Source organism: Schistocerca piceifrons, chromosome 8, assembly GCF_021461385.2.
Source record: "Schistocerca piceifrons isolate TAMUIC-IGC-003096 chromosome 8, iqSchPice1.1, whole genome shotgun sequence".
Taxonomy (NCBI): domain Eukaryota; kingdom Metazoa; phylum Arthropoda; class Insecta; order Orthoptera; family Acrididae; genus Schistocerca; species Schistocerca piceifrons.
Window position 1 is genome coordinate 335,876,346 of NC_060145.1, and position 15,456 is coordinate 335,891,801.

At 43.0% G+C, this 15,456-nt stretch overlaps 1 protein-coding gene across 1 annotated transcript; it reads right to left on the minus strand.

Annotated features, from left to right (window-relative positions):
* Positions 1–1,060: 1,060 nt before the first annotated feature.
* LOC124712329 (gustatory receptor for sugar taste 43a-like) lies at positions 1,061–1,663 on the minus strand. Its single transcript, XM_047242623.1, has one exon. It carries the CDS (start codon positions 1,661–1,663, stop codon positions 1,061–1,063), a length of 603 nt encoding a protein of 200 aa, XP_047098579.1.
* Between the last annotated feature and the right edge of the window lie 13,793 nt (positions 1,664–15,456).

A 15,456-nucleotide genomic window follows, 5' to 3' on the forward strand; every position in this document is an offset into this window, starting at 1 on the left:
GGTGAAACTGATTTTTAGCGTCATCGACAAAACCGTTAAAACATTATTGGGTAGTGAGTGTAAAAATCCCAAGATCCTTGAAAAGGCTCCAGCAAGATGTACAGTTATCCGCTTTACAAAATATTCTTACTGTTCACTTCTGCTGTATAAGCACTTTATTTATTTTAGGTGAACTTTACCGGAAGATAATTGGGTAAAAGAACAGTGATTGTAAAATTGCATAATTAGTTGTTTATATGGTGATGGATTTATTACACTGTTCAGTTTGGAAGTCAATATTTGTTATTTATATTTCGTAATTACATAGTTGCACGTAATTTCACGTTTGCTATCAATAAACATAAATGGATTAGACGTGCCAGCTGCAGGAACATAGTAACACTGCTACAACTACTTTCGTTGCTAAAAAATGGTGTATTATGGACAAAAATGTACTGATTATAGTTATTTTTTATTGATAACGTAATTAAAAGCAATTAACTTTCTTACTTTATTATTAAATTACCATAAATTCATTAACTAGTCATTAATATGTTAATAACTAACTCTCCAGCGTTTGACTAAAATCTATTTATGCTTTCCTGTCTTACACTGAAATTAAAAACAAAACAATAATACGCCCGTTCTAAAAATGTTAGGAGCCACCTGTCTGTGCGGTGTATACTTTGATATAGACATAACATTAAGAGATGGGCAATTAGTGTAGTAATGCTTTGTCATACAGCAAATTAAAAATTAGTTATTACCTATCACTGTTTTCATAATTTGCTGCTTTCAAGAGTCTGAGGATATTTAGTGTAGAATGATAGATGTTAACGTTATTAATCATTTTGTGACTGTATCACGCGAAAATAGTCGCAACAATTTAGCCAGCCATATTCTCTGACTACAAAATATCATTCTTCGCACAAGATTATCTGGGGCATTATTGTCTAGTTAGATGCTTTTTTTCTAGTCTGCAGTCTTCCCCAGATAAAGGCACACATTAGGGTAATAGAAATTACCTACGAAAAAAATCACCTTAGAAATACCGATTTCTTAGATATAAAGAATGTTATGCTCATTCAGCTGGGGTAAGCTGGCCCAGGATGACAAGGTAAGTGATAATAATGGTCAGTACACTGAGCAGCAGGGAACGATCGACAGTACAGAATCCAGCGGCGCTGAAGCAGAGCGGTGGTCCGTATGTGATCCACCGCAGGAAGTCTCCCAAATCCGGGCAACGCCTTCCACGCGACACTGACGCCTTAAGGAGGATCACGCCGGTGGCTGCGTCAGTGTCCTTCATCGCCGAACACGCCAACGCCATTGTGGACAGCTTGATCCAGGTATAGGCGAAGTACACGATCGAACTAGTTAAGGTGCAGATGCGCAGTTGGGAATGCCACGATCTTTCCAGCATCTCTAGGAGTATTTGGTATGCAGTGGACATGGCGGCACACATCGTATATGTTAATAAGGCAGCCACTGGCAGCCCAAAGTGATTCTGGAGACACTCAGCAGCGCGGCGTAGAGTCATATGGGCGACCAGCAGCTGGCGTAGTCTTCCATGCCCTGGAGGTAACCAAGAGTGCCCCACTGGTGGCGACAAGAGGATCACTGGAAGTTCCTCCAGGAGAGTGGTGTTGAGTGTACTGAGCCTGGTCCATACTTCCAGCACCATGAGGACGAATTGTAGCGTTATCAGTGAGTCGAAGCACAAACGGAAGACATAAAAGAAGTACCAAGTGCGTCCAACACAGCTCGGATGCAGGGTGAGCAGTATTCCTGCTACAGCTGCGCAGTTCACAACCAGGAGGAAGCCTCCCATTAGCTTCCATTTTCTTTTGTCCTTTGTTGACAGATGGAGATCTGCACATTCCAGCTCTACGGAAAAACATCGTAGGTTGTCCAGGCCGCTTGCGGTGCACAGTCCCAACGTCAAGAGAATACTGACTGTCCCTAAGCAGCTTGCACCTAAATTCACGAACGTGGCTATATTTGGCAGCTTAGGGATGTATAGAAACTTTGCTAGAGAAGCGAGAAATGCCATAAGCCACAAAAACGAGGGGGTCATCAGTTTCCAGCATAGATTGTTCTTTCGACTTTTGCAGCATGTGTCTGAGAGATGTGCCAACCCACACACTTGCCACAACCTGTATAACGGTTTGAAGGTCACACGGAACTCCATTCTGTAACGTAGAAGAGCAGCTGCTTTTTCGTTGAAAATTTCCAAAGTATTACTACATACAGCAGCGGGAGAGACTTTACACGACACGTGTGGAGACCGCACCTGGTGACTTCTGCGAGAGAACAGGCGCTATTATCCACCTGGACGTTACGCGTTAACAGTTCACTGAAGGGACGCGAACACGAACGTACATTTTCGTGCTCTTCCGTGATAGTATCGTGAGTAGTTTTGCGTGCTCGATGGCGCGCAGTGACAACGTGAATTTCAAATAAACCGCTCTCGGCACAACTCGACGCTAAATTTATCATTGCATTTCGTTGCGTCAGCACAATTCACACGCTGCTGCAGAAAAGAAAAAAAACTCTGCGAACTTAGCCGCAAGGTGTGGCTGAGACATTTTCACCATATTTACTATATTTTAGATAGTTAATTTATATGGATTCATGATGACCACTTAGAACGCTTGTTTTTTCTTTTATTTTTATTTTTTTATTTTTTCAGATATGAGTTAGTAATTCCTGCCCATCATTTTACATTTATTGTTCAGCTAATTCAGCCTTTACAAGGTGTAGCATTTATAATCTTATACTAACAAACACAACTGCAGTTGCTGTTTCCCCTCAACTTTCTTCTGTTCTTTATCCCAGTGTCTGCCTCGAATCCTGCCTCGGGCATGGATGTATGTGATGTCCTTATGCTAGTTAGGTTTAAGTAGATCTAAGTTCTAGGGTACTGATGACCTCAGCAGTTATGTCCCATAGTGCTCAGAGCCATTTGAACCATTTTTGTCTGCCTCGTGGTCTCCGTCTTTCTGTGGGGCTCCACTCTATTACCGCCTTTGTCCAACTTACGTAATTTATTCGTGCGATATATCCTACCATTTCCATTCTATGAAAAACTCGTTTATAATCCGTGTTTCACAGCAATAAGTTAGCACGGCAAGGACATACTGCTCGAAGACCACATTTTGTGCTTTTTGGAATATTAGACTAAAAAAAAAAGCTGTGTTTCTTACATAAGTCCTTTTGTCTAGCTTGATTTGGCGATAAATTTTAAGTTATAGGTCTGCTTGGATATCAGCTAACTGTCCCACATAAACATATTCATTAAAAATTTTAGAAAGTTATAGTCCGACATTATTTGTCTTGCAGTTATCCAGGTCTTATGCATAGCATTTGTTTTGGACAGATTCATGTTAAGGCCCACTTTTTCGCAACTCTGTGATAACTATGTTACACGTGCTGTGTGCGGCGACAGACCAGTTGAGCCGATGAAAAGAAATTTTTTTTAGAAGCCAAGATCGCTGAATAAGAATTTTTCATTTCGCGATGGCCAGTTGAGACAGGAGCTTGCTGTCGTTATCTGATCTTTAAAAATTTAAAGCGCATACATAGCAATCACAGAGCGGGAACACATTCCACTCATGATACAGCGTAAGCAAATTCATTTGTTACTCACAGTGAGATGAAAACACAAAATACTCGTAGCACCAACGAGTTTGCTGGAGCGACAGAGATGTCAAAAAGTACCGTCGTATACTGACAGCATGCTGGGAGAAACCGTCCGCGTACGACGATACTTTTTGACACCTCTGTCACTCTAGCTAACACATTTGGTGCTATGTGAATTTTATATTTTCATCTTCTTGTTCCTGACAAACCGATGTGCTTACGCCGTATCTTGAGTGGAATGCGTCCCCGTTATGTGATTGATGCGTATGGACTTTAAATTTTCAGAGATGTTGAAACCGGTCATCGTGAAATAAAAAAGATATTGTTCAGCGAGCTTGGCCTCAGAAGAAATTTCTTTTCATCTCTGATAAATCTTTTATAGAAATTACCAGTTGCGTTGTGAAGCCATCACATGCTCAGTTGCTACTGAGAATGTGTGATTTTTTAGCACGACTACGTTATCCCTCTATCAAATGCTATAATACAAGCAACCAATGAATTTGTACTGCAAATACACTTTTTACAGCTACTAGCGTAATATCCTCGGTATCTTTAGAGAGGACTGCAGTTCTGTCATATTGTTGACTAGGTCTGTTATGTCGTCTGCAAATCTTAATTAGTGAGTATTTTGACATTTATTCTAATTCCTGCTTCTTTCCAAATAATTTCAGACATTATCATCTCGAGGCCTGCTGTAAACAGTTTAGAAGATGTAGAATCACGCTACTTTACTACTCTTCTAATGGAAAGTTCCCTCGTGTGTTTTCCTATGCTGACAGACGCCATTGATTCAAATGGTTCAAATGGCTCTAAGCACTATGGGACTTAACATCTGAGGTCACCAGTCCCCTAGACTTAGAACTACTTAAACCTAACTAACCTAAGGGCATCACGCACACATCCAAGCCCGATGCAGGATTCGAACCTGCGACCGTAGCAGCAACGCGGTTCCGGACTGAAGCGCCTAGAACCGCTCGGCCACAGCGGCCGGGGACGCCATTGAGATTTCATAGATGTTACAAGGTAATTTATGTACTTTAGTTGCCACACCTTGTTCGATCAGTCAGAATATCAATGAAGAACTGCTTCTAAGAATAGGAGAAAAAAGAAAACCAGTGCAAATGATGAGATGAGGGAGACACCTTGGCTGCGACGTACCGAACAAAGAAATTGCCTGAAAAGGAGAGCCATTTGAGAAAAGGTTGCAGGTAAGAGAAAGAGGGGGAGAAGAAGTCTTGCAGTGTTAGAAGACACTAAAAAAAATGGAGGGAGTTTTGAGCAGATTAATGAAGAGGCACAGGAGAAAGGAAGCGTCATGCCATAAGACGAAAACACCAAGAAGGACATGAGTCCCAAAGCGGATTTTCCGTAAATCTCTTTCCCAGCGGCGGCCGGAGTGGCCGAGTGGTTCTAGACGCTGCAGTCTGGAACTGCGCGACCGCTGCGGTCGCAGGTTCGAATCCTGCCTCGGGCATGGATGTGTGTGATATCCTTAGGTTAGTCAGGTTTAAGTAGTTCTAAGTTCTAGGGGACTGATGACCTCAGAAGTTTTAAGTCCCATAGTGCTCAGAGCCATTTGAACCAATCTTTCCCCGTACCGCTTATGGCGGGTGAATCATGCAAATAACCCGATATCAAATTTGGGCTTCAGCTCCCACAATACATTCCACAGGGCAACGAAAAAATATTTTTTATTACTTTTTTTACAAACAACAATGCCTGGCACTCTTTTAATCCGTAAACCGAGCCGGTTTACACCGTTTAGTATTCTGGAGTTACCTGAGTTCCGCATGTTCGTTCCTGGGCGATGTCCTTTAAATCCGGAAGCCAATCTGACGGCCTTACTGCTATGCACAATGAATCTTCTTACCGTACACACATGTACAGCGTCACTTTCTGGAAAGTACCTTCCTTAGGTCCTATTTCCTTCGTGTTATTTAGGATGATGAAAAAATCGTCTCTTTTAGGAACACACCCACCATTTCTGATGATGTATTATAGATGGTGTCCAAATGGAGGCGATAGACACAGGTGTATTCTCTTCTGTCATCTAAGTGTTCTGATAACACTTTAGACCGTTTCACATTTCCACATGTTGTTTTAATTATTCTTTCATTTGGGTCTATTATAGTCACTGTTGGACCTTCATCACTATTGTGTTGGCTGAAGAGCCAACACCGTGTTACTAGAGGCGGCCGAAATGCACGCGTTTTAGCTCACCCAGGCTGCCGTGAGGAGGGAAGAACTATACTGACGTGAGGTCTGGAACATGACAAGGAATTAGAATTCAGAACGCGGACGTAGCTGGTTTGATACTTAACTTTAATCCATTAACGATGAACGTCGCGCTTGATGGTACATGATTCACAATATTATCTGTTCAGAAGACATATAGTAACTGAATATGGCACCTTGCTAGGTCGTAGCAAATGACGTAGCTGAAGGCTATGCTAAACTGTCGTCTCGGAAAATGAGAGCGTATGTACTCAGTGAACCATCGCTAGCAAAGTCGGCTGTACAACTGGGGTGAGTGCTAGGGAGTCTCTCTAGACTAGACCTGCCGTGTGGCGGCGCTCGGTCTGCAATCACTGATAGTGGCGACACGCGGGTCCGACGTATACTAACGGACCGCGGCCGATTTAAAGGCTACAACCTAGCAAATGTGGTGTCTGGCGGTGACACCACAATCACCATTCCTTCTATAACACTTTTATTTTAGGGATTCTGGCATTCTCCAAATATCCGGTGAACACCCAAAACATTATGAACACTCCCCACCGCGACGTTGGATGCGCCTGGTGGCGTTGCAGGCACGTGAAGCAGTAACGGAAGTATGTAGGCGGAGCAGTCACGTACGGGGGATCACCCTAGCGAAGATACGGGCTGCAAATGGGGAAATCCATTGAGAAAAGCGACTTCAACCAAGGGCAGTTTATTATTACGCAGAGCTTGTGAACGAGTATCTTGGAAACGGCGAAGCCGGTCGAATGTTCACGTGCTACTGTCGTGAGCATCTACGGAAAAGGTAGGACAGTGAAACTAGCACTACGCGCTAAATGGTTAGACGATTACGACTTTTCACAAGACGTGGGGTTCGGAGGCTTGTCTGCTCAGTAAACAAGGATGGTGATCTGTGGCATTTCTGCCGAAAGAGCACAATGCTGGTGCACGTAAAAGAGCTCAACTGTTCATGGTACATTATTGAACATGGAGTTCCGCAGCAGACCAACCTTATGAGTCCACACGCTGACCCAGCGACATCGTCAATTACGATAGTAGTGGGGACGGGACCATAGAGATTCGAACGTCAATCAATGGGAACGTATCGACTCTTCGGTTGAATCATATTTATGTCCCATTAGGCCAACGGCCGTCTCCACAAACGCCGTCATCGAGGTGAATGGTGGGACGAAATGTGCAGCACACCACGGGCGCAGGCTATGCTATGGTAGACATTCTCCTGCGCTTGCATGGGACCTGTGGTACTAATCGAAGACACATTGACAACTGTGAACCACTTGCATCCCTTCATGTTTGATGTTTTCCCCTAAGGGGATGTCATCCTTCAACAGCATATCAGTCCACGGCCCGGAGCCAGAACTGTGCTACAGTTTTTTGTGAAACATTATAGTGAACTAATGTTGATGTCTTGGTGACCAAATTCGCCTGATGTAAATACTATACAACCCATCTGGACTGCTATCGGGTACCATCACCACGTACGCATCTCAGCGGCCCGTTATTTACGCGAATTACGTGCCCTGTGCGGTGACATTTAATGTCACATACATCCACAAACCTACCAACAAACTGTCGGATCCCTGATACGCAGAATCAGTTATGTATTTCGTTCCAAAGACGATCAAACAAGCTATTAAGCAGGACTTCCGTTGGTGGTTGCGTCAGTAGTGTCCTCCTTGTACAGGGTGGCGCACGAAATGTGTTACCATTTTGTTTTTGAATATAAACTTTATTGTCAAGACAATCTGAAAGGAACATATACTACAATGAAGAGCCGTCCATGGAGATTTGTTCTAACTCAGCACATGCTCAATATGTCCACCATTTCGTTTCCTAACATCCTTTAAACGAACATTGAAGTTAGTGATTACCCTACGGCACATGTCTTCCGTAATTTCACTGCAAGCTTGAAGAATAAGTCTTCTGAGCTCCATTAAATCACGTGGACGTTTCGGAAAAATTTTTTCCTTTAGGTACCCCCAAAGAAAAAAGTCACATGGATTGAGGTCTGGACTATTGGGGGGCCAATTTTGTCCGTCATTGAAGCGATCTGGAAACCTGAGTGAAATGATTTGCATGTCGAAATGCTCGTGTAAAAACTCCAACACAGTGTTTGCAGTATGTGGCCTTGCTCCATCTTGCAGAACCACTGCGTGTTGAAGGGAAACGCAGTAGCAAGAAGCTGTGGGATGAAGATATCGCGAAGCATGCTCAAATAATGCTCGCTGTTCACAGTTTCTTTAAAGAAAAAGGGTTTAATAAGTCCGTGACTGGAAATTGCTGCCCACGCTGTAATCCTTGGAGGATAATGTTGTCGTTCATGAAGCACTTGTGGGTTTTCAGTGGCCCAAAAGGGTGCATTATGTATGTTAACCACAGCGCCTAAATGAAACTGCGCCACGTCTGAAAACGAAACGTTGTTGAGAGTTTCTTCCCTATCCTCCGCCCACTGAGCAAACAGTAGTCTCTGCTGCTTGTGTTCTTCAGTGAGCTTCTGTGCACAGGCCATCTTGTATGGGTACATATGGAGGTCACTTTTACGAACGCGTTGAACGGAGCGTCTGGATATTCCCAGTTGCACTGCTGCCTTTCTACACGATTTCCCGGGACTTCTCCGTACAGCAACTCGTACCGCTTCAATATTCTCCGGCGAACAAACAGGCTTAGGCCGAGGTCGTCTCGCTTCCAATACTGTTCCCTCCTGCACAAATTTATCCTACAACCTGTGGATGGTCTTCTTGCAAGGGACCGATCGTGTGTTAAACTCGTGTCGAAAACGCCTCTGAGTCACAACAAGGCTTTTCGTTTCATGAAAAAGTAACACAATTGCCGATCGTTGCTGTGTCGTCAGTCTTCCATTGTCAGCCATTGCTGTTTACTAGTCTCCTAGCGGCAGTATCGTGAATTACACGTCATTTCGTAACTCATTTGTTTTTCCAAGCGCCGGCCGAAGTGGCCGTGCGGTTAAAGGCGCTGCAGTCTGGAACCGCACGACCGCTACGGTTGCAGGTTCGAATCCTGCCTCGGGCATGGATGTTTGTGATGTCCTTAGTTTAGTTAGGTTTAACTAGTTCTAAGTTCTAGGGGACTAATGACCTCCGCAGTTGAGTCCCATAGTGCTCAGAGCCATTTGAACCATTTTTTTTTTTTCCAAGCTCTGCTGGTACTGCTGTGGAGATCCCAGCGGGATATCTAATGTGCGTCGAAAATTGTGAAAGAAACAACTGGTAACACGCTTTGTGCGCCACCTTCCAACATGGATGAAGCTGCTTAGATAACCTGGGTCATTAGACTTCATAAGTAATTCATGATAGTCGCTTATGCCTCTTGTTTGTTAATTCGCAATCCGTGGTTTTAATTTTTGTAGTGTTAAGAATTCTTCTTATAGACTTGGTATAAAATTTTTTTAAGTGGAAATACACATGAGGGTGTGGCTGCATGGTATGAACCCGACTGTATGAGTCTCTGAGCGAATACAATAAAACAGCTAATGTGACAAATTGGACTCTCAGTCAATTTTACCAGCATTTCAACAGTTCAGTATATTTTAATTTGTTTGAGCGTTCGTTTCAGTATTTATACTTTTTTAGGTACTAATGTACTTGCAATCCTCAGTTTCTTCTTGTCTTCTGTCTGAACTGGTGTGCAGCTTAATTTCTCACAGCCGACAAATGCTGCATGTTGAAGCACCTGTTGCAACTTGATTATTTTTCACTAACTCATCGGATAAGATATTAATCATTCCCTTGAAAGAACAGATGGGTTGTTTGGAAAGCTACACATGGCGTAGGTCTGGTACCAGGTGGTCACAGTAGTGTCATGAGTCATGGCGGTGAAGTGGTCCATGAGTGGCAGTCGGTTGTCCGGAATTAACGCAATTTGGTGAATATGGAATAGATGTAAGGAATGAAAGAGGAAGCCGCCTGGTAGAATTTTGCACAGAGCATAATCATAGCTAATACTTGGTTCAAGAATCATGAAAAAAGGTTGTATACATGGAAGAAGCCTGGAGATACTGGAAGGTATCAGATAGATTATGTAATGGTAAGACACTGATTTAGGAACCAGGTTTTAAATTGTAAGACATTTCCAGGGGCAGATGTGGACTCTGACCGCAATCTGTTGGTTATGCACTGTGGATTAAAACTGAACAAACTGCAAAAAGGTGGGAATTTAAAGAGATGGGACCTGGATAAACTAATCGAACCAGAGGTTGTAGAGAGTTTCAGGGAGAGCATTAGGGAACGATTGACAAGAATGGGGTAGCTTTGAGAGATGAAATAGTGAAGGCAGCAGAGGATAAAGTACGTAAAAAGACGAGGGCTAATAGAAACCCTTGGGTAACAGAAGAGATATTGAATTTAATTGACGAAAGGAGAAAATACATAAATGCAGTAATGAAGCAAGCAAACAGGAACACAATCGTCTTAAAAATGAGATCGACAGGAAGTGCAAAATGGCTAAGCAGGGGTGGCTAGAGGACAAATGTAAGGATGTAGAGGTGTACATCACTAGGGGTAAGATAGATACTGCCTACAGGAAAATTAAAGAGACCATTGGAGAAAAGAGAACCACTTGCATGAATATCAAGAGCTCAGATGGACACCCAGTTCTGAGCAAACAAGGGAATGCAGAAAGGTGGAGGGAGTATATAGAGGGTCTATACAAGGGCGAAGTTCTTGAGGATAATATTATGGAAATGGAAGAGGATGTAGATGAAGATGAAATGGGAGATATGATACTGCGTGAAGATTTTGACAGAGCACTGAAAGACTAAGTCGAAACAAGGCCCCGGGAGTATACAACATTCTATTGCAACTACTGACAGCCTTGGGAGAGCCAGCCCTGACAAAACTCTACCGTGCAATGTAAACTCTACCATTTGGTGAGCAAGATGTATGAGACAGGCAAAATACCCACAGACTTCAAGAAGAATATAATAATTCCAATCCCAAAGAAAGCAGGAGTTGACAGATATGAAAATTACCAAACTATCAATTTAATAAGTCACGGCTGCAAAATACTAACACGAATTCATTACAGACGAATGGAAAAACTGGTAGAAGGCGACCTCGAGGAAGATCAGTTTGGATTCCGTAGAAATGTTGGAACACGTGAGGCACTACTGACAGTACGACTTATCTTAGAAAATAGATTAAGGAAAGGCAAACCTACGTTTCTAGCATTTGTAGACTTAGAAAAATCTTTTGACAATATTGACTGGAATACTCTCTTTCAAATTCTGAAGGTGGCAGGGGTAAAGTACAGGGAGCGAAAGGCTATTTACAATTTGTACCGAAACCAGATGGCAGTTACAATAGTCGAGGGACATGGAAAGGAAGCAGTTGTTGGGAAGGGAGTGAGACAGCGTTTTAGCCTCTCCCCAATGTTATTCAATCTGTATATTGAACAAGCAGTAAAGGAAACAAAAGGAAAATTCGGAGTAGGAATTAAAATCCATGGAGAACAAAAAAAAACTTTGAGGTTCACCAATGAGCTTGAAAGAGGAGCTGAATGGAATGGACAGTGTCTTCAAAGGAGGATATAAGATGAACATCAATAAAAACTAAACGAGGATAATGGAATGTAGTCGAATTAAATCGGGTGATGCTGAGGGAATTAGATTAGGAAATGAGATGCTTAAAGTAGTAAAAGAGTTTTGCTATTTGGGGAGCAAAATAACTGATGAAACTTCCTGGCAGATTAAAACTGTGTGCCCGACCGAGACTCGAACGCGGGACCTTTGCCTTCCGCGGGCAAGTGCTCTATCATCTGAGCTACCGAAGCACGACTGATGCCCGGTACTCACAGCTTTACTTCTGCCAGTATCTCGTCTCCTACCTTCCAAACTTTACAGAAGCTCTTCTGCGAACCTTGCAGAACTAGCACTCCTGAAAGAAAGGATACTGCGGAGACATGGCTTTGCCACAGCCTGGGGGACGTTTCCAGAATGAGATTTTCACTCTGCAGCGGAGTGTGCGCTGACATGAAACTTCCTGGCAGAGTATCCTTTCTTTCAGGAGTGCTAGTTCTGCAAGGTTCGCAGAAGAGCTTCTGTAAAGTTTGGAAGGTAGGAGACGAGATACTAGCAGAAGTAAAGCTGTGAGTACCGGGCGTGAGTCGTGCTTCGGTAGCTCAGATGGTAGAGCACTTGCCCAAGAAAGGCAAAGGTCCCGAGTTCGAGTCTCGGTCGGGCACACAGTTTTAATCTGCCAGGAAGTTTCATATCAGCGCACACTCCGCTGCAGAGTGAAAATCTTATTCTGAAAATAACTGATGATTGTCGAAGTAGAGAGGATATAAAATGTAGACTGCCAATGGCAACGAAAGCGTTTCTGAAGAAGAGGAATTAGTTAACATCGAGTATAGATTTAAGTGTCAGGAAGTTAAATAGTTTGGGCAAGAAGAGAACAGAAGCTTTCGAAATGTGATTCTACAGAAGAATGCTGAAGATTAGATGGGTAGATCACATAACTAATGAGGAGATATTGAATAGAATTGGGGAGAAGAGAAATTGACACAACTTGACTAGAAGAAGAGATTGGTTGGTAGGACGTGTGTTCTGGGGCATCAAGGGATCACCAATTTAGAATTGGAGGGCAACGTGAAGGGTAAAAATCGTAGGGGGAGACTAAGAGATGAATACACTAAACAGATTCAGAAGGATGTAGGCTGCAGTAGGTACTAGGAGATGAAGAAGCTTGCACAGGATAGAGCAGCATGGAGAGCTGCATCAAACCACTCTCTGGACTGAAGACCACAACAACAACAAGATGGGTCGGCGTGGTGATGTCACAGAATGGCACAAAGGGGCTATCTTGTTTAGACACACCCATAACTACACAGTGGCTGAAGTTCCCCAATTTTTTGCTGTACCTGTGCGGACTGTATAACGCAGGGGCGGTCAAGATTACAGCTCGCAGGCCGCGCATGGGGCCCAAGAGCCAAAGCCGTCAGCCTGGCTGCCATATTTCCCTCACCACCACGCTGTCTGAGGGCGAGGAATGGGAAGATGGTGAAACTACATTTAAATGGAAGTGCTGTCATAATGCATACAACTTGGATTTATATTTCACATTTTTCAACAACATAGATCACAAACTGAACAAATTTTCATTATTATTGGATTATTTTTAGTGCGCTGAAGACATCATATAATTTTTATATGGTACAAACTGTCAGCAAACGGACAGATGCAGATCATTTCACATACTGTCTCACTCAGGTTACCGTGTAATCGTGACTTCATTCTCGAAAAAAGATCTTTCACACAAATCTAAAGATCAAAAGATTGTAGCACTTTTGAAGAATCATTATGGAAGCTGGGAAACTCCACTTGAGGAAAACAATGTAGACGTCCTGTAGCAATTTAAAGTAAAAAGTTTTGTCATGACAACTGTAATTGCGGTACAGGTCAGCAACTACATCTGAACATGCATAGGGATACTTTCAACTGAAATGACAAACTGTCACGGAAACAGCTCGTAAACAAAACAGATGTAAGATCAACAGTGACCTCAAAATATTTATAAAACTATCCTTTCAATTCTTTTGAGGTAACAATGAATTCATCAAACCTCGCATTTTCTTTAATGCCAGCGAGCTCGGGGATTGTTTTTGTCAGGATGCGTCCCTTCTACAACGCGATCTTATTTTTAAATGCATCCTAATCAAATCAGTAATAAGTTACATTGCACTGTGGGCGGTGTGCAGACAGGTCAACTTAAAATGCGAATTCTGCACTCAGTATCAGGAGTTCTACTTTTCGTTCCTGCACTTCTTTTTTCCTTCATAAATTCAACAATAGCGTGTTTTAAATCGAATAATCGTTCCAGGAATGCCTCCTGGATCACCCAACGTGCTTTGGAGTAATATACAGTGTGTCCTACTCAAACCTCCCTGATTTCAAAGAAAAAAAAAACAGTAGTTAAGACAAAGAAAAATGCATCACATTGTACAGCATTTCAGAGAATTTATTTATTTATAATCAATACACCTCTACATGTGAATCATTTGTATCACGAAGAATATCGAGTCTATATTCAGTTCCTTGCCCTGTTCTTTGTAACATTTCCTCTGTTATTGTTGCAATTACATTAGTGATATGATGTCGCAACGTAGGAATATCGTCCACTTCGGTCGCATACACGCCGTCCTTCACGAATCCCCACATGAAGAAATCAAGCGGCGTAATGTCGGGTGAACGTGGTGGCCAGGCAATGGGTCCTCCGCGTCGGATTCAACGATAGGGAAATTTTCTACCCAGGAACTTGCGAACAGCCGTTGACCAATGCGGCGGATCTCCATCTTCTTGAAAAATGATGTTGGGTTGCAAGTCTTGTATCTGAGGGTACACGGTGCAACAATCCTGTTGTGCATTAGCCCGCACCAAACGTAAGTTTAGGGCTGTCACGAACGTGTTCAATGACAACATGCGGATTTTGTGAGCCCCAAATCGGAACATTATGCCTATTAACCCTTCCTGGCAGATGAAAGGTTGCCTCATCTGAGAATAAACATCTTTCCAGGAAGCTGGCATCTATATCACTACGCTGCAGCATATCCAAAACAAATCGTTGTCAGCGTGGTTTGTCGTTCGGCTTCAGATGTTGCAGAATTTGAACTTTGTAAGCACACATACGAAGACGCTGGTGAACTACACGATGCAATGTTGATCGAGGTACATCAAGTTGCCTAGATGCTTGACGAATTGACTTATGTGGGCTTCCGGGAAACGTTTGTCAGATGTCCTCCACTGTCTCTTCTGGTAGATCACATTCATACACACGACGATAATTCCTCAGCACAGCAATCGGCGACTTTGTTTCTGCAAACCACATTACTGCGTCCTCGCGCTGCTGTGGAGTCGCCGTTTTCTCTTCATGCCACTATGCTGCACTCTGGCGGCGACACTTGGTACATCTGACTCGGTAATATAAATTCCTTGAGATGCTCTACAATCTGGTGCATTTTTCACTGTCGTATCTACTGTGGTTTTTCTCTCCTGGGTCCTTTAAATCAGGGAGGTTTCAGTGGGACACCCTGTATGTCTCCATACTCTTTGTACAGCTTCAATGAAAACTTTTGCAACTGAAAATCAAATAATGCGTGCGACTTCAGTAATTTTACTTTTCGTACCACTAATTTCTTCACGTGCTCTTGGTCTGCAACTATAGCACAAAGTGCTTTTTGACGTACAGAACAACGAATCCCGCCAGTCGATCGTTGTAATTTTCTTGCTCTTTCATTGGCAACTAAATCTTTAAATTCTTTCTGAAAGGTATTGTAATTTCGTTTCTTAGCAAAAACAGGGGACCTGTCGCTTATGTGAATTGAGAATTCTCGGCCCTCTCTTCTGTCATTCCCATCCATTTTAAAGAATTACAATGACAGGTCTGGGACTGCTTCTTTTTGTGCACGCGGCCACTGGACTTCAGAACGTCGTTCACATCACGAACAAATAGCGAAGGTTAAACAGTGCTGACGGACTGTTCTGCCGAACTCAAGAGAGTTGTGCCAACCGAAAACTGCCGCACTGGAACACTGAATGAAATGTCGCACGCGCGCACCTTAACTCTTCTGTCATCCATCACC